At 38.1% G+C, this 20,000-nt stretch overlaps 1 protein-coding gene across 2 annotated transcripts in view; it reads right to left on the reverse strand.

The window, feature by feature from the left end:
• Nucleotides 1–20,000, reverse strand: part of LOC122262326 (lysosomal alpha-glucosidase) — a 27,350-nt gene that overhangs the window by 1,418 nt on the left and 5,932 nt on the right. For both annotated transcript variants that reach the window (XM_043030326.2, XM_043030327.2), the window contains exons 8-22: nucleotides 19,933–20,000; nucleotides 17,572–17,641; nucleotides 17,058–17,162; nucleotides 14,653–14,790; nucleotides 8,949–9,065; nucleotides 7,837–8,039; nucleotides 7,495–7,628; nucleotides 6,870–7,021; nucleotides 6,350–6,498; nucleotides 5,520–5,604; nucleotides 5,153–5,334; nucleotides 1,862–1,950; nucleotides 1,017–1,127; nucleotides 632–723; nucleotides 1–346 (exon numbers count right to left, since the gene is read on the reverse strand). The exon at nucleotides 1–346 is cut by the window's left edge and continues 1,418 nt beyond it; the exon at nucleotides 19,933–20,000 is cut by the window's right edge and continues 101 nt beyond it. In XM_043030326.2, the coding sequence (XP_042886260.2) occupies nucleotides 284–346; nucleotides 632–723; nucleotides 1,017–1,127; nucleotides 1,862–1,950; nucleotides 5,153–5,334; nucleotides 5,520–5,604; nucleotides 6,350–6,498; nucleotides 6,870–7,021; nucleotides 7,495–7,628; nucleotides 7,837–8,039; nucleotides 8,949–9,065; nucleotides 14,653–14,790; nucleotides 17,058–17,162; nucleotides 17,572–17,641; nucleotides 19,933–20,000 (1,758 nt within the window). In that variant the 3' untranslated portion in view covers nucleotides 1–283. The remainder of the gene's footprint in view (nucleotides 347–631; nucleotides 724–1,016; nucleotides 1,128–1,861; nucleotides 1,951–5,152; nucleotides 5,335–5,519; nucleotides 5,605–6,349; nucleotides 6,499–6,869; nucleotides 7,022–7,494; nucleotides 7,629–7,836; nucleotides 8,040–8,948; nucleotides 9,066–14,652; nucleotides 14,791–17,057; nucleotides 17,163–17,571; nucleotides 17,642–19,932) is intronic.

Genomic DNA, 20,000 nt, shown 5'->3' on the forward strand with positions numbered 1-20,000 from the left:
AGCTATGAAAAAGAATACTTACTAATAATGACAATGTCATTGTTCATCTATTCTTCCATTTTCTTCCTCTCGTTTTTCAGTTTACATTTACATTTCAGCTAGACCAAATACTATCACCCTTATATAACCATAAAAGTAAGATCACATTTTCATTAGAATATCTCTTTCATAAAAAAATCAAAATATATAAATATATATCTTCTCCATGATAAACCTACATTACGAACTGCATTATTCATGGCACAGCTGACTTGCACAGGAAGCCCAATTCTTTGCAATATGTCTACTTCCATCTCACAATGAAGCTCTTCAACAAGCTCTGTGAGAATCCATCTACGGTCAGAAACTGAAACAGACAGATCAACATTAAGGATTACAACATTGTCTATGAAAAGAGTTTTACAAATACAAATATTAATGTACTTCTCTTAATTTGATAATGAAAGAAAAATCATGGTTTATCAAGATCATTTTTTCACCTTAGGCTTCTTCTACTGAAGTCAACAAGCTGTATCTTATTTTCTTTTTTTCAACTTATTATCATTTTTTTTTTTATTGCCATATATCTAAATCATCATAATTGTACTAGCCCAACTTTTCAGTACCAAAATTTAGAAAAGCAATAACTTACCTGATTCACAGGATCATACTCGAACGATGCCTTGGAACCATCCACCGTTACCTCTGATACACTTTCACTCTGACCCAATATGGATATGTAACCTAGCAAGAAAAGATGTTTTAAGAATTAACACATGCATCTTCTTACTTGTTAATTGCAGTATATTTTCTAGATTAGTTAATAGAAGGAAAATTATGCTTTATTTCAATAAATTTCGTAATACATTGATGTTGGAGACATCTATATTGCATGTTGGAAACCTCAAAATCAGCAGATTATTCTCAACATTAAAATTTGTTTTTAAATCATGTCACTACAAGTACTTAACACTTGACAAGAACACCTACCATGAACACCAAGACTATGATCATGAAATCCAGTCAGTATATCTTACCTAGTGAGATAGGTTCCGTATAACCAGCAGTAGTACGGTTCACATTTACATTAAGGATGCCGGAACCAGAGATGAACTGTATGTATGTATACTCCTTGTGCTTCACAGTATCTTTGAATGAAAAATAATGGATAAGTTGTAGATAGGGAGTTACAGATTAAGATATCTATGCTCTTTACTACATATTATTACTAGAATATATTACCCAGCAATAACATAAGGCTACATTAGGAGCATAATTGAATCTGATGTAAATCTCATATTGACATGTTTAACTCTTCCTTTTTTCCTACTTTACAGTAACAACTATTACTACAACATCAATATCAATTTCATCATTTTTAAATTCAAAATTTCCCCCCCTAGCTACTACAAAAGGACTATTTCTTCATTAATTATAATTGTACATTTCATTCTGGAATCTGCAACGACTTCTGAAGGTATTCTTCTCTTAACTATGTCTATACAGCACTTGCTTGGGTTTCTCTTATCCTAACCCTTCAACTATATTTTTGCCCACTCAATCACACTTCAGCCCTCATCTTCACTCTTTTCTTCACCTTCAGCTTCATTTTCCCCCTCTTCCTCACCATTTCCTTCACAATCATTTTCCCCCTCTCTCTTACCCTAATCCTTACCTATTCCCTTACCTTTACCTTCATTTTCCCCCTCTCCCTCATTCACACCTGTACCTTCATCCTCTCCCTCACCCTTATACTCATGTCCACCACCATCTTCTATTCCACTCTCACACTCACCCTCATCCTCATCACTCTACCCATCTACTCCCTCACCTGCACCTGTACTCACACCCTCACCATCCTTTTATTTTAACTCTTACTTACCAAGACTGTCGCCATCATCCCAATAGAGCTCTCCAGATGCTCGGCCACTCTCGTTAGGGGCAACCAGGAGGCCTCTTTTCATCTTGCGACTTTAGAGAAGAGATTTTGTTAGTTGATGAAAAACACTGCATGATATGACACTCTCCTCAAGGCCTGTGTGGGTATGTCTGTCATGCATATGATGGTGTATTTACATGTACATGTGAGTGTGGGTAATAGTTTGAGTAATAGGTTGAGTATTAGTTTAAGTATGAGTATGAGTGAGAGTATAGTCTGAGTCTGAGTCTGACGATGACGATGATGATGAGTTTGAGTTTGTGTTTGCATTTGAGTATCACACAGGTTTAATAACAAATAGGATTTCAAGGAAAAACAATAGTAATTATTAGAAAAAAATCCTGCAGTTCTTTTTCCAATCCCTTTCAAAATACAACTTGATATCCAGAATTTGACTGTTAAATATGATTTTAATTTGCCATTTAAAGAAGGAATATAATGAAACTTTGCATCAATCTACCAAATGCCCACAATGCAACATTGACCATACCATAATACATATAAAAGTTTGCACTATAACTGCATATATGATACTTATCTATGTAAGTTCAACCCATTTTTCTGCTGAATATAATATTACACAATACTATACTGAAAAAAGTATGATACATTATAAAAAGAAAAAAAATACATGAAGGACAGGCTACCAATATGGTCATCTACTACAAATCTCAAAAAACAAAAACTAGAATACCAAAGGAGAAATATCCATTAACCCATTAACGACGGGGATATTTTGGCTCTAGATAGTCGAACTGCCGGGATATTACTAACGCATAAGCCTAAGGCCTCGGGATTCTCAGCCGCCAGCCTTGACTAAATATCTCGTCACCAGCATCTGACCCAAAAACCACTAGACGTGATATCTTGTCACCCGTCGTTAACGAGTTAACATGATTTGTAAATGTCATCTACAGAGACAGGGGAAGTAACAGATTACATATCAGGAGAAAATAGCAAGTAACATGTGTAAAGCACTGAGAACAATATCTGCTCTTCAGTGGAGATCAAACAGGGAAGGCATGTGACATCTTAACCTAGGGCAAGGAAATGGGGCATTCTTTGCAGAACATGCATTCATAAAGACGAAAGAAAATAAATCACCAGACTTAGGGTAAGTCACTACAAAAGGGAATGTGCCAGGCTTGACGTGGCTGTTAATTGAAGTGCTCATACAACCACAAGTGGTTAACATTAAGAATTCCACAGTTGATACAGGTGGACAGTAACCAAGCAGGACCAGGGTATCTTAAGAGATTTTCATATAGAGTGCTAAGGGGGTGCAAGGGAGTATATGGGAATACTTTACAAGATTTTGTTAAATGCTAAAAGAGGAACAAACATATGCTAAAAAGGTTATCCATAACAAAAAGGAACCCATATGTCAAAAGAATTAACCTGTTTTTGTGTACCAGTCTACAGACATGAATCTTTATACTTTCTTGATCTAGATGGAGATCAAGGAACCAAGAATCCAAAAGATATGTAACAACACTATTATACATTGGTCAAAAGATGGTGTACTGGTAAGTGGTTGGAAAACACCCATAATTGCAGCATAGAGGAATCACACCTCTACCATAACAGTACTGCCAACAGCTCCATCCACATGATATGCATGTAATGCTAACATGACCTCACTTTCAAGTAGAGACTGTGGTTGGAGGTCAATGAAGCTAATGCAGTATTACTTGGAGGAAGGCAATGGAGGTGAGAGGCATGTAACATTCCTGACAGCTAGAAGAGGATGCACTTCCATACCTCAGGAGATGAAACATTTTTGAAAAGGTCATAATGACAATATATGTTAGGAAGAAAACATTCAAGGAAAAGCTAAAAGATAACAGGCCTGCCCCATCCAATAACAAGTACCAATGGGTAACTGGAATAAGACAGCTGGACAAGAACAACAAAATAGGTCTATCAGATTGCAATGACTCACACAACTTGCTGGCAATTGTGGCTAGTAATTGCAACAGCAAGTGCACATTACACACGGAATTGAAAAAGGAAAAAACAAAGGGTAAAGGGAGACATGGAAAAGAGAAAACACAAAGTAACAAGAGTAACTTACTCATGCATGCCATTATCCACACCTCCACTTACGAAGATGAGAGAAGAAGTAGGAAGAAGGAGATATATATATATATCGACACAATGGGTGCATGGAACTGAAGGATAACACAGACACAGGGGACATAACATGAAGGAACAATACTCCCCCCACCTTAGGAGGGATAACGTAAAAAAGGAACCAAAAAAGCCTTATGAAAAATCCTACATAACATAGAAGTCACGTGGCAAAAGAGTGAAGAATCGCCTGAATCAACAAATCAGAACACCCACACCAGAGCAGTCAAGAACAAAGAGCACAACCAAAATAGCAGGACAATTCAGACCCTAGCTAAGCATCCACACTCCAAGACGAAAGAGCAAAATCTGAGTTTCCTAAATTCATGACAGCAGCACTAGTGTAGATAGAGAGAGAGACAGAGGGATATATAAATATATATATATATATATATATAATTATCAATGGGTATATAGGTATAGATATATATAGATATAGATACATATATATGTAGATGTATAACCATCTAAGTTATAGATACAAATATATAGATATAGACAGAGAGAGATATAAATATATATATGCATACATATATAGAGAGAGATCTATAAGTATTTATAGATATAGATATAGATATAGTTATAGATATAGATATGGATATAGATATAGATATAGACAGATAGATAGATAGATAAGTGAATAAATAGATAGATAGATAGATAGATAGATAGATAGATAGATTGATAGATAGATAAGTGAACTATTAAATAGATAGATAAATAGATATACAAATAGATAGATAGACAGAGATAGATAGATAGATAGACAGAGATAGATAGATAGATAGATAGATAGGTAGATAGATAGATAGATAAGCAAATAGATAGATAGACAGATAGATAGATAGAGATTGACAGATAGATATATAGCTAGATAGATAGACAGACCAATCGACAGATAGATAGATAGACAGACCAATAGACAGATAGATATATAGACAGCTATACCAATAGATGGATATACAGATATGAAGATATACAGATACTATGATACAGAGCTAGAAATATTTAATGAAATAGCTGATGAACAACAGGAATATATATAAAACACTGTCTTCTTACAGACCTCCATAAAAAGAAAAATGAAAAAATAAGATCACAAACCTCTCTGTGGTCGTATTGGCTGGCATTTGTGTTGGCAGTATGTACCCTCCACGTACAAGCAAAGGTATCTTGTCCAATGGGGCATCCAATGTTTCATAGGTACCTTCACCCTCCACCACGTTCCCTTTGTACCAGTCGTACCAGCGTCCTTTCGGGATGTAGGCTTTGACAGTTTCCTCATGCTGCATAACATAATATCATATTTATATTCAAATCTAATTTTCATACTGTTGAGTCTACCTTAGAAATTTTGATATGTAACCTATATAAGACTAGATCTTATCTTCCTTTCCATGCTATACTAAATTCTTTGTTATCTAACCACACATTTATATTTGCAAATGACTGATCTTTCATCAAATCTTACCTCCGAAAGTACTGGTACGATCATGAGTGCTGGACCCCACATAAACTGCGTATCAATGCTGTATGTCTCTAGCTCCTTGTAAAACCTGTGGGACAAATTTACTTCAGTATTTCTTTCTGTGAAATACTGAAAAATCAATCTAAATCACTACTAGATGAATGACAGAGCATGGTAATAGACTGATAAATGCCTTTTTATCAAATAAGATTGTTGTGTATATTAGCATCCTACTGCATGTACCTTAGACTTCTGATAATCAAATATCAATTTGTTGTGAGTGAAACATCACATTTCAAACATCAAAGAGTTATTATCTAATATCTTTGTCATTAGTATGGTATAATGATAATCATTATAATCATAATTCATTATTATTATCATCTTCATGTATTATTGACAAAATCAATAGGTCAGTGTGTTTATGTGCATCTCTCTGTTTGTTTCCCATTCTTATTGTAATACTGATGTTTTTAGTATAGTTTAATCATAAAGATAATCACACTTCTATTGATATCAGATTATCAACCATCTTCTTAAAGACGAAGAACTGGAGGCTATATACCTTACAATATGCATGAACCCTTAAAAAATGTATTACCCAAATAGGCCAATAGTATCACAAGCATAAAATCTAAACCAACAATATTCCTGGATGAATGTCCTATGCGGCTGCACTCTCCGAAAAAATCCCAAACTGAACAAACACTCAAGACACAATCTTCCCTGCAGGCAGACAACCCACCTCAGACACATACTAGGCTTCAATGTTTTGTTTTGTTTTTATGAAAATAAATAAATAAATAGAAAATCTAAAATATTAAAAAACTCACTGGAAGAAAAGGGGTCTAGCAACTGGTTCACCCGTAAGATGAGCATTGAAGAATAGAGAGTAGAGGTACGGCAGCAGAATGTAGCGCTGAGTCAGTGCATTTCGAGAAGCAGTCACTACATCTGGTCCCATTGCCACAGGGTCTTGATCCTGGAAGAAAATGATGAATTAGCCATGGACCATCACAGTTTATTTACAGTCAAATCACATTTAAATTCATTTAAATAATACAGTGAATATAGAGTAGCAGAATTTTGATACTATATGATCACTTCATCTACATTGTACTCTTTCCTCCCATCTATTATGAAGATGAAAGTAAAAAATTAAGTAACATTTCTGTAAAAGTACACAGCATATTTTTATCCTCTTTCAACAAAGAAAAGATATTTTTAGGAGGGGAAAATAACTATCATTATTGTACACTAAACTGTAATATAAGTGACTATTGGCTTTACTATATCTAGTAATCATAAAACCAACTGCAACAAATTATTTCTTAAATATTTTCTGCAACTTACAATGGCATCATCTGTGTTGTGATTTCTTGAGAATGGATAAAAGGCACCAAGTTGCATCCATCTGAGGCAAAGACTTGCTGTAGTGTTGCCATTAAAACCACATATGTCAGCACCCACCATGGGGATGCCATACATGTTGAAGTTCAGAATACCTGCAATAACAGACTCATTGTTTAGAATTCATGTTCACTGTTCTCGTATACTGTGATACTCAAAAGCTTTGCTACACGAGAGGAACCTTACAGAGCATATGACTCTAAAACCAGACAAATAATATTCCTCTGAACATTTCAAAATTTCCGTTCACTGTTGTAGCTTTTGTGAGAAAAAAAAAGCAAAAAGATAATGTATACACACTATAGTTCATGCCAATTTAGCATATAATGTTTATCTACAAAACTAACTGATATCAATTTGTGAACAGTGAATATAATACAAATTTTTTATACTTATAATGCCATCAAAACACTAGTGTGAAATCCACTGAAAGCAGAATTCCTTCAATACCTGAGAGTCTATCTGAAAGAGCACACTGAAATCTGAAAATATCCAAATGGTGAATCAAAATTTGTGTGGGATCATTGTTTAAAATGCTTATTGTTGCATAAGAAACTATCCAACTAACCTGCTATAGACTGCCAAAGGTTAAACCAATCTGACCAAACATCGCCAGTCCAGTGTCCACCATAATGCCCTTGTCCCGGGAATGTTGACCGGGAAATAACAAATGGACGTTTGCCTCTCACAATCTGAAGGGCCCTGTAGTAATGGAAATGTGTCTATTCAGAACTTGCTTAAAGAAATGGGTATGATTATTAGTTAGAAATAATGACTTACAGTCAATGTATACTATTTTAATCCCCTAATCTGTACATCTAAAATTAACAAATCTTAAAGGAAATTTTCTTTACAATTATTTTTTTCACAAGATAATTTTTCTAATATGATGAGATACCAAGGTACTCACATGTTGGTAGAAATAGACTCTGTGATTCCATACAAGTTATGCACATTGTAGTGACGCCCAACAAAGTGCCTTCCGGACATACAAATTGTGTGATAATAGAGGATGCCACCATGGACAGCTGGCAGGAAGGGTGGGTGTTCCAGGTTGTTTTCTTCACAGCCATTGGTACTACCAGATAGGAAGTTAGAAGGCTCGTTCATGTCCTGGAATGCATAACCACCGTGTCAAAATCTCTGCACGAGAATGAAAAAGTAAGACAGGCCTCAAAATGCTGGTTGTAATTCTCCATCTGGTTTGTGAACCATATATTGAATTCTGTAAAGCCAATAACACATGAGAGGGTATCTTTAACCTATTCACGAGGGAATGTATTTTCGCCTTCTTCACTTCTATGTGATAATACTAATGAAAATTGGAAGGAATCTTTTAATGGGGCATCGAAAAACATGTTTTATACTCATCATTTTTTTTTTACCAAATCAAAAAGAAGAGCAATATAAATAATCTTACATGTACATATGTACATGTACCTCGATGCGTGGCGTGATGTGATATCAAAGGTAATTGACAAATTAGTAGTAGTGTTACATTAGTATTTTTTTTCCTTTTCTTTTTCCTGGCCAATCACATTTGATTTTACAAGTTTTTTGACTCAGATCTTTTTATTCAATGAATCAGAAGCAGAAATTACCATTATGTTATGAAGATCATATATTTTCTGAGACATCATTTTTTTAATGTTGTAAAACATTTTATGACATTCAAACATCTAAACTAAAGTAACAGAGCCCAAGATATTATGAAAAAGGATTATATTTAAGGACAGTATAACGTTCTATTGCTGCCATTTCGGCACATCATAACTGCCCCACCCGCAACTCAGCAAGAAAATGCACAAAGTCTCCGGGCTTTGCCCATTTCCAGGAATTATTTTCCGACCACGTGGGTTAAATGTAACCAAAAGACTCTTTTAGACTTTAAAGTCATTAAGAGAAGTCCATTCCTGAGCTGACCTGTCATCCATTCAGAAACTGATACTACAACTTCACCAGCTAAACAATCTTTAAATTTTGAAACTTTCCATACAGAACAAACCAACACATAAGACTTACGATCCAAGCACCATCTATAGGCACACTGCTGTGATATCGCAATATTTGTCGACTCCAATAATAAGTTGCCTTCGGGTGGGTGAAGTCGGGCCATGTTGTTGCAACTGGATTCCACACCTGGAAGCACAAGGCATTGCACAGATAATTCTTCTATCCTACAGAGTTCATATATCATACATATTAAAAATAATGATAATGATAATGATAATGATAATGATAATGATAATGATAATGATAATGATAATGATAATGATAATGATAATGATAATGATAATGATAATGATAATGATAGTGATAGTGATAGTGATAGTGATAGTGATAGTGATAGTGATAGTGATAGTGATAGTGATAGTGATAGTGATAGTGATAATGATAATGATAATGATAATGATAATGATAATGTTAATGATAATGATAACAGTAAGAGTAATAATAATATCAATGATAGGGCATACCAAGAACAACTGCTCCCAGGCAGGCATGCACTCATCAGAGAAAAGGCGGTCGAGCCTGATGATACAGATGCCATGTTCTCTCTGAGGGAATTACGGCGAACATACAAGACCAGTTCCCGGTCAGCCCCGGGTTGCGATGGGATCTCCCACCCCATCATTTCCCACCTAGGACATGAAGGTGAGCTTGCACTTTTGCATCTCATCAACAAGTCCTGGGAAACTTCCTCACTGCCACAGTGCTGGAAGAGGGCTGATATAATTCCCGTCCCCAAACCAAAGGAGCCGGGACGGTACCGCCCCATCTCCCTGCTTAGCTGTCTAGGAAAGACAGCAGAGAAAATGGTACTGAATCGGCTCCAATGGAAGCTGGGACCTCCACACATGAACACCTACACGGGTTCACAAGGGGCAAGAGCACTACCCACAGCATGGCCACCTTACTGAGCACTGTCAGCAGCAGCAGCGCTGTCATTGTCTTCCTTGACCTGAAGAAGGCTTTTGAACTGGCAAACCCATTAGCCATTCAGGAGATCCTGATCCGCAAGGGAATCAAAGGCAGGCTGCTTGCCTGGATTGGCGATTACTTTCGGAACAGAACTGCCAGAGTAAAGTTCCAAGGTCACCTTTCCAGGCATTTGCCTCTGGAGAATGGCACCCTTCAAGGAGGGGTCCTTAGCCCAGCCCTGTTCAACATCCTCATGTTAAACATTCTCGACATTCCACTCCCAGCGGGGTGCACGATCATTTCATATGCAGATGATCTAGCAATTATCTCCACTGGGAGAAGAAATGTGAATCCAGTCAGAAAGGCCCAGCGTTGTCTGGACCTAATAACTGAGGAATGCTGCAGAGTCGGGCTTAAGATCTCAGCAGCCAAATCGAAGGCAATGGCGCTGAAACATGATGTCTGTGATCAAAGACTGCGAGTCCTAGGTCTAGAGCTTGAGTGGGTACACGTCTACCAATACTTGGGGGTATGGATCGATAAGAACCTCACCTTCCGCTCGGAGATCAAACATCTCTTAGACCGGACCAAGACAAGGCTCTCTGTCATGAGAGTTCTGTCTGGGCGGCGCTTAGGGGCTGGACACCGCGTACTAAGATCTTTTTACGTGCACGCTGTCCGTCCCATTGTGGACTACGCCTCCGTCGCCCTGATCACAGTAAAACCTGGACTCAGGAAAAGACTCGACATAATGCAAAACGAAGCTGCCAGGATTATTCTGGGTGCCCCTGGGTGGGCTAAGGTTACTAACCTCCTCCTGGAGGCCAAACTCTTTCCCCTGGACACCCGGATTGATCAGATGGCGGCCCAGTTCCTTGCAAATGTCCTACAGTCCCCCCTGGACTCGCAGCTAAGACAGAGAGTGCAGCGTCGGCTTGCACAAAACCAAGAACTCTTTGCTAACAACACCTGGCTGTCTCAAACAACCAGAGTGCTGAAACGCTTTGAGCTCAAAGAGACACTACTGATTAAGGGCATGGACCATCCCCACCCTGACTATGTCTCAGCCCCGCCGTGGGCACGATCCTTGATAGAGTTCTCTGTCATGAGTCTATCAAGAAGAAAAACACAATACTCACCGCCTCTATTGAAGGCTGAGGCGGAGAGGAACATTACAGCAATCACGCCGCTGAATAGTAAAACCTACTTCACGGATGGTTCTGTAGACCCCACCACCCGCACTGCAGGCGCCGGTTTTGCAGCAAGGGGCATAGAGAAAGCTATGCAGGTATCAGACAATGCCTCCTCGCTCCAGGCAGCGGCAGTTGCTATTATGGGAGCCCTAGCCCATGCAGCCCAGACGGACGGGCATGTTGTTATACACACAGACTCTAGGGCCGCCATTAACAGCCTGCAACAAAGCACGCCCCTTGATAACGTTTACCTGGTAACCTCGATTCTCACCATTGCTCAGAGAATCCTGGATCAGGGAAGACGCATCATCATCAACTGGATCCCAAGCCATGTTGGTATTGAAGGGAATGACGTAGCTGACAGGTTAGCGGAGGAAGGCAGGAAGAAACCCTTGAGTGATCTTGTGGTGCATCCTAGCCGGGAACTGCTAAGGCGTAAAACGATGGTTGCAGGTCGGTGCCCTGCAGCGACACAGAGAGGAAGCGAGAACCTCCCCCTCGGCCAGCTGGTACTCAAACGCCACAGGCTATGAGTCGCTGATACTCTCTCCCAGAATATCAAGGTGTGCTGAAGTCAGTCTGCACAGACTGAGAATAGGCTACCCTTGTGCGTGGCAAATCATCCCCACTATTGGGCAAGATGAGCGACGCTGTGAGTATTGTGGCGCGCCGGACGCCAAATTAGAGCACTACCTGATGGAATGCGAGCACACTCGCTTCCTCAGGCAGGGCCCAGAGACGACAGCCGCCGGGCTGGTTAGACGGCTATGCCTGTCACTAGCCCCCTGGCAACTGGAGCGCCTACAGGCAATCCGACCGCCACGGTAAAAGTTCAGTTATGATGATCAGATGAGTCAGCACTTATAGCCAACAGAGACCGGGCTACCCCATCCACACAACCCGGGCGAAGCGACGTCTTCGCAAAATCTCTCTGAACTGAGCTGAATTGAATTCAGCGATGATGATCAGATAAGATTAGATAAGATGAGTCAGCACTCATAGCTGGCAGAGGCCGGGCCGCCTTGAGCATATAGCCCGGGCGAAGTGACGTCTTCGCATATCTGTCTGAACTGAACTGATATCAATGATAATAATATTAATATTAATAATAAAAATAGTAATAATAACAATCATAATAATAACAATAATAATAATGATAATAATAATAATAATAATAATAATAATAATAATAATAATAATAATAATAATAATAATAATAATAATAATAATAATAATAATAATAATAACAGTAACACTAACACTAACACTAACAACAACAAGAATAAAAAGAAGAAGAATATGAATACAAATATGAATATGAATATGAATATGAATATGGATATGGATATGGATGTGGATGTGGATATGGATAAGAATATGGATAAGAAAAAGAAAAAGAAAAAGAAGAAAAGGAAAAAGGAAAAAGGAAAAAGGAAAAAGGAAAAAGGAAAAAGGAAAAAAAGAAAAAGAAAAAGAAAAAGGAAAAGGAAAAGGAAGAGGAAAAGGAAAAGGAAAAGGAAAAGGAAAAGGAAAAGGAAAAGGAAAAGGAAAAGGAAAAGGAAAAGGAAAAGGAAAAGGAAAAGGAAAAGAAAAGAAAAGAAAAGAAAAGAAAAGAAAAGAAAAGAAAAGAAAAGAAAAGAAAAGAAAAGAAAAGAAAAGAAAAGAAAAGAAAAGAAAGAGAAAGAGAAAGAGAAAGAGAAAGAGAAAGAGAAAGAGAAAGAGAACGAGAACGAGAACGAGAACGAGAACGAGAACGAGAACGAGAACGAGAACGAGAACGAATGAGAATGAGAATGAGAATGAGAATGAGAATGAGAATGAGAATGAGAATGAGAATAAGAACAAGAACAAGAATGCAAGAATACAATTGTTTAGATCTTTTCAAATTTCAAGCTTTTATAAACATTTTGTTATTCATCACTGATATCATCATTTAACACATAATTGTTTTAGACTGCATGAACTGAAACATACTCAGTGAACATTCCCCTGAGGAATTCACTGAGAAGGATGGTATTCTCTGGATTATCACTTGGCCATTTCTAAAAAAAATTGGCATTGTGCTTTTTACTTCAGTCCCTGTTAAAAAATAAACTCATTTTCTTTTCGTATTTGTGGTAATTCAAAAACTTGTAACAGGGATAACTTAAGAAAATAATAATAATTAGTATCTATTCCGAATAGTTAAAATATCACTTTGATATATTTCTACTGTTAAACAATTAGATAAAGTATGCTGTTATAATAATAATAGCAACAATAAAGTAATGTGTGTATGCATGCACATGTGTGAGCGTTTGATGTATTGAGTGTGTATACATATATGGTGTAACTAATCCTTCCAATGAAGATTAAAATGATGATTATGGTGATGGTGATAATGCTAATGATATTAATATTGCTACTGACACTGCTATTGCTACTGCTACTGTTGCTGTTAATGTTACTACTACTGCTACTACTACTGTTACTGTTACTATTACTGTTACTGCTGCTGTTACTGTTACTGCTACTGTTACTGTTACTGTTACTACTTCTGTAACTGTTACTGCTACTGCTACTGTTACTGTTACTGTTACTGTTACTGCTACTGCTACTACTTCTGTTTCTGTTACTGTTACTGTTACTGCTACTAGTACTGCTACTATTACTGTTACTGCTACTACTTCTGTTACTGTTACTGTTACTATTACTGCTACTATTACTGTTACTGCTACTATTGTTACTGTTACTATTACTGCTACTATTACTGTTACTGCTACTATTGTTACTGTTACTATTACTGCTACTATTACTGTTACTGCTACTACTTCTGTTACTGTTAATGTTACTGTTGCTGATACTGATGCTACTTCTATTACTGTTACTGTTACTGTTACTGTTACTGTTACTGTTACTGTTACTGTTACTGTTACTGTTACTGCTACTACTTCTGTTTCTGATACTGATACTGATACTGTTACTGTTACTGTTACTGTTACTGTTACTGTTACTGTTACTGTGACTGTGACTGTGACTGTGACTGTGACTGTGACTGTGACTGTGACTGTGACTGTGACTGTGACTGTGACTGTGACTGTGACTGTGACTGTGACTGTGACTGTGACTGTGACTGTGACTGATACTGATACTGATACTGATACTGATACTGATACTGATACTGATACTGATACTGATACTGATACTGATACTGTGACTGTGACTGTGACTGTGACTGTGACTGTGACTGTGACTGTGACTGTGACTGTTACTGTTACTACTACAACTGATGATGATGATGATGATGATGATGATGATGATGACGGGGACGGGGACGGGGACGGGGACGGGGACGGGGACGGGGACGGGGACGGGGACGGGGACGGGGACGGGGACGGGGACGGGGACGGGGACGGGGACGGGGACGGGGACGGGGACGGGGACGGGGACGGGGACGGGGACGGGGACGGGGACGGGGACGGGGACGGGGACGGGGACGGGGACGGGGACGGGGACGGGGACGGGGACGGGGACGGGGATGGGGACGGGGACAATGATGACCATGACGATGAAGACCCTGACAATAATATTGATATAAACTAATCGAGAAAAAATCACTCAGTACAACCTACCTTGCCCACAAAAGGCATATTACTAGAATTGCGAACAAAAACGTGCAAGTGGACCCCTTCGTCATAGGGTGGATAAGTATGGGGTGGTTCCGCTGCACTGATGCCTGGGTCAATTATGGGAACGTAGTGCATACCTTCCTGTAATGGGAAATGTGTGTTGGTTAATGTACTTTCATTTTATCAGTTGAAAAAAATATGTACAGCTGAGGCATATCTTACATTAAAGCCTTTGATATAGAGTAGTTTCACAAATGTCATACCAGAGAACAATAATACCGGTGGGATATCATATCATATGCTCTTCAATTAGCTCAATAAACTTTATCTCTCTCTATTAATCCATTAACAACGGGTGACAAGATATCACGTCAAGTGGTGGCAGCGTCAGCCACCAGGGACGAGGTATTTTGTCATGGCTATCCTCCTGGCCAGCGCGCCAAGTGATCGTGCATATAGCACTTGGCCGCGGCTAGTGCAGACAATAATCCCGAGGTGCTAGGCTTATGACTAACGCCCAGCATTTTGACCATTTGGAACCAAAACAGCCCATCATTAATGAGTTAAGTGCACAGAACTCATCTCCTTTCCCCCAACCAATTATAAAGAAATAAAAATAAATAAAATGAACTATTCACCAACATTTCCTTCCTTCTAAATAAGTTCTATAATTCAGTGTGCCTACAAAATGTAAATTTCCATACAGCATTTGTAAAAAAAAGAACCTTGCTTATGAAACTAATTCAACTTTCTTCACTTCAAAAAACTAAAAAGGAAGCCATTTTCTCACTGCATTTCAAACAAAGTAATCTTGATATACATCTTATGAGGCCAGGTACCTCATCACTCTTGGACGTATTAACCCAGTCACAACGGGGGCATTCCAGCCTTGCATGTTACAATGCCGGGGCTCTCGAACGCATAGGTCTAAATCAGTTAACCCATTCACGCCGGTTGACGTGATAGCACGTATTGTGGTTTTCGCGTCAGACGCCCTGGACGCGCTATGAGGGGAAGCCGCGCGCTCGGGTAGAGCGAGCGGGCAACCGAGGCTTGCGGCTTGTGCGCCCGAGAATCTCGAGGCGTTAGGCTTATGCGTTCGAGAACCCCGGTATTGCGACCACGCAAAGCCGGAACTGCCCCGGCGTGAATGGGTTAAATAAACGACGCCGTATGACATCACCCAGCGAACGGGCCTTGAATGCGCGGTACCATAGTGTACCACCCATCCAGAGAGGGTTAGGCAGTTTTTATTAGTTTAAAAGACCTATTAGGCCTGATAAAGGCTTGCTGAATACATATTTGTATGACAATGGCTAGGTTACTTATCTTTCATTTTTAATGAAAACTAGTTTGACTGTTCACTCTAAGGGTTGGTCACATTGGTATTAACCCTCTCTGGACGGGTGGTACAGTACTGTACCGCGCATTCAAAAGCCCAGTGGCCGGGCGGCACAGTATTGTGCCAGCCATTTAATTGATTTGGGCCTAATAATTCGAACGCCCCGGCATTGGGACATTCAAGGCTGGAATGCCCCCGTCGTAAGTGGGTTAACTACTAGGAGGATTTAAAACTCAATAAGGACACAAGAAGTTCTATAAACTTTTACACCTTTTTCCTGTTCTCTGTCATTTCACATTTGTTTAAGTATTTTTATCTGTTCTCTGTCACTTTATATCTGTTTAGCAAGTGTGAACCTTGTAAGCCATAATTGATTACAATATCTTCCATTTTACCTCAACATTACAACAAAAGTCCCTCTTATCCTGTCATACTGTCAATCTTTTGACACATGCACTATCAACTGTGGATTGCTTTATCACATAGATGGTTCTACAAGAGCTTAGCCACAAAGGAGTCAATTCAAAGACACTTGATTTCACCTCATTATCCTATTCCAAGATTTTTTGGAAAAAAAGTTTTATTGCCATTAAAATAATTTTTGTTTGTTAACATTATTATAACAGTTATAAAAGTGAAAAAAATAATAACATTAGCAATGTCAATAATGATAACAAAAACAAAAACTTCCTGAAAAGTCAAAGAAAACAGACAAGATCAGGTAGGTCTACTAATTGACTCCTTGGCAACAAAGTGCTTGTTGAATCATCAATATGTAAAATATAAGAATGAAAATAAATCATTGAGGATGTTGCGCATCCCAGGTGTCAGAGTTAATACTAAACCTAAAAGAACTTTCTGTCTAAATTACAATACAGTAATAGGCATGTTAACAGTATAAAAATATATATATAAAAAAAAAAATCACATTACATTCTGCAAAATATTTTAAAATCAACTCTATTTTCCATCTTCTTCAGAGAAACTCATTACCTGCCCTCTAAAACTTATATCACTGAGAAAAGGGAGAAGTGAAAATGAAGGGAAACTGAAAGAGGAGTGTCACCCTATGAAGCTCCTCGACAAACTCTGGGAGCCCGTCGTAGTTGGTCTGGTCGTACGTGAAGTCATTGTTGTGCCTCATGTAGTCGATGTCATTCCACTGTACGTCCTGCAGTTGAGAATACAAGGTTAGTTTTCAATGAAAGTATTAATTATTGGTGTTTTGTATATTCATATGATGGATTTTAGATATTTTTCAAAGCATAAAATATTTGTCTTGCAATTGCCTGACTAAAACATGAGAAAAGTGAAGAGGTAAGTACAAAAGCCAAGGTTAAAAAATAAAAAGCAGATTAGAAATAAGCCAAGAAGTATTTCAAGTCAACAATATAAATCAACAACAGAGACAAGACACTACATGCAGAAGCAATACTTTCTGCAAGATAAAGTAAAACCAACATCATAAAATAAAATAAGAGGAAGGAATTTTTAACCTAAGAATAAAGCATAAAAAATAAAATTAAAAAATTAAAAGCAAGGTTTTACTTAGGGTCAAAAAAACACACAGCTGCACTCACAAATGGGATGCCAGCTTTGCGTGTTCTCTGCCACACGTCCCTTGTCCTATTAAGTGTTTCATAGCCGTACCTATAATTAAAGATAAAGAGCTGATTCCCCTCCCAGTGACATACTCAAAAGCTTGAAGAACAAAAAGTAAAGGTTTTGATCACACTACATTTGTGGTATTGCTTCTGACAATGGTAAATCACTCACAAAATCAGATTTTCTAAATCAATTATTTCTACTTTTCCCAACAAGCGTACACAGCTGAGAAAATCAACATTAATATTACGAGCCATCACACAACTAGCTACATTTTGCAAGTAATTTTAGTAATAATATCAGTATGGAGAGTTTTCAATACACCTCATCCTAACAAAAAATAACTGATTAAAATGTTTGATAGAATCATTTTATTCATCCTCTTATAACATAAAACAACATAATGATTTAAGTGTTACTTAAGGTCTATTCTATCTTCTTGCATATGTAACTTATGTATGGCCTGCTTCTCTTCCTGATCATGATGAGAACTTTCTCATATAACTGGATATCACAAAGGCATTTGCTGTATTATGGCATTTGTCATTACTATCAAAATTGATCTCCTTTGACTTTCCTCTTTACCTCTACAACCTTATATCCACTTTTCTGAGATCCATCTTTGTTGTGGTAAATGGGTCTACCTCTCCCTCATTTTCATTGATTATGGTGTTCAATAAGTCTCTGTCCCTCTCCCTCATTTTCATTGATTATGGTGTTCAACAAGTCTCTGTCCTATCCTTAACTCTTTTCCTACTATTTATTAATGATCTCCTAAGTAGCACACCTAAATCTTTCTATTCATATGCAGTGGACTCCTAATTGCATTCTCCTCTTATTTTCTGCACTGTTTGAGAAAATCTCACACATGGCAGTTGCATTCTCTTGAGTCTACTTTAGAAATTATTTCCTCTTGGGGTGCTTCCAAGCTTGTACAAAATAGGCCTAAAAAGACGGCTATCTCCTAATTGTTAACTTCCCTTTGAAGATTCTCTTGTTGAGCCTGTAGACTCAGTCAATAGTCTCAGAGTTAAGTTCACCTCTGCTCTCTCCTGGAAGCCTCAAATACTTATCATAGGTAAATTTACCTCCAAGAAATTGGGAATTCTTTCTAGTTTGCTGTAGAATCTTACATCTCCTCAGCTAATAAAGACTTACAAAGGCTTCCTTTTACTCTGTCTCAAATACTGTTGTCACATTTGGGTAAATCTCCCTCCATTCAGTTTCTGAATGCTGTAGAAAGGTAGGATGTACATCTAATCAAGTCCTCTACATTTACTCATGCTCTTGAACCTCTAGATATTTGCTGCAAAATTGCATCTGTTACCTTGTTTTACCACTATTTCTATGGTTAATCTAAGTTGTGAGCCTCCATTCGCTTTATCCCTAGGGAATACCAGTGGGGCTATTGCTACATGCAGAGTCTATGTCCCACCCAGTGTAGATGGACTAGTATGCATAGACCTTCTTCCATTTCATAGCTACCTAATAGCATGAGCTTCCTCCTCATGTCTTTCTAGGTTCATTTTATACTCTTTGCCTCTGAACAGCTGGTGTTCCATCATTTCTTTGAGGGAGCTAACTTTCCATGAATTATTCTTTATTTTCACTTTCTTCCATGGCCAAGCACTTTAATCCATTCATGCTGGATGACATGATATCATGTCATTGGAATATTTCCCTCACAATGGATGACGTCAAATCACATCATAGACTCTCCCCATATAATCAGTTATGTCAGTATATACACATTGTAGTTGCCCTTGATATACACATATTTCTAGACTTATCAAAAAAAAATAAAAAAAATAAAAAAAACCCTTTCTTATCCCCCCCAAAGATTAGGGTGGTGAAAATTGCTCTGAGCAGCTTAGTGGGACCTCGTGCCTTAAGAAATCTCTTGGTGGGAAGCTGCGCGTACTCGCGATCTTGCCAGCTAAAGAGGCATTAGGCAAATATACAACTCGACGTGAATGGGTTAAGTGAGCAAATTTGCATTTTTTGTGAGGTCAGATAACATTTGTACTGCATTTTTTGTTAAAAATACAAACTAGTTATTCTTTCAGTTGTGTAAATAATGCATCATACCAAATCTTAACTAGTATCACTTTGTTAATATTTATATAGACTCATATATCATACCAGGATCATCAACATCATAATAATAATAACATCCACTATCATCAAAGCTACTCCAATCAATAAGAGGATTTTTTTTTTCGCTTTCTATTCTACCATAACTAACTAACCCACATCCCCAATCAATACTACTTATTGTAAAATCCTTGATACACATAAACCTTCATCACATAATCACAGTCCATCAGGTTCCCTACCTGCACTGGTGGTATCCAAGCGACCAATAAGGAGGCAGGAAAGGCCGACCAATCACCTCAGTGTACTG

The sequence above is a fragment of the Penaeus japonicus genome, unplaced genomic scaffold (assembly GCF_977035675.1).
Source record: "Penaeus japonicus unplaced genomic scaffold, GWHDUDI00000001_assembly GWHDUDI00000033, whole genome shotgun sequence".
In the NCBI taxonomy this organism is placed as follows: Eukaryota; Metazoa; Arthropoda; class Malacostraca; order Decapoda; family Penaeidae; genus Penaeus; species Penaeus japonicus.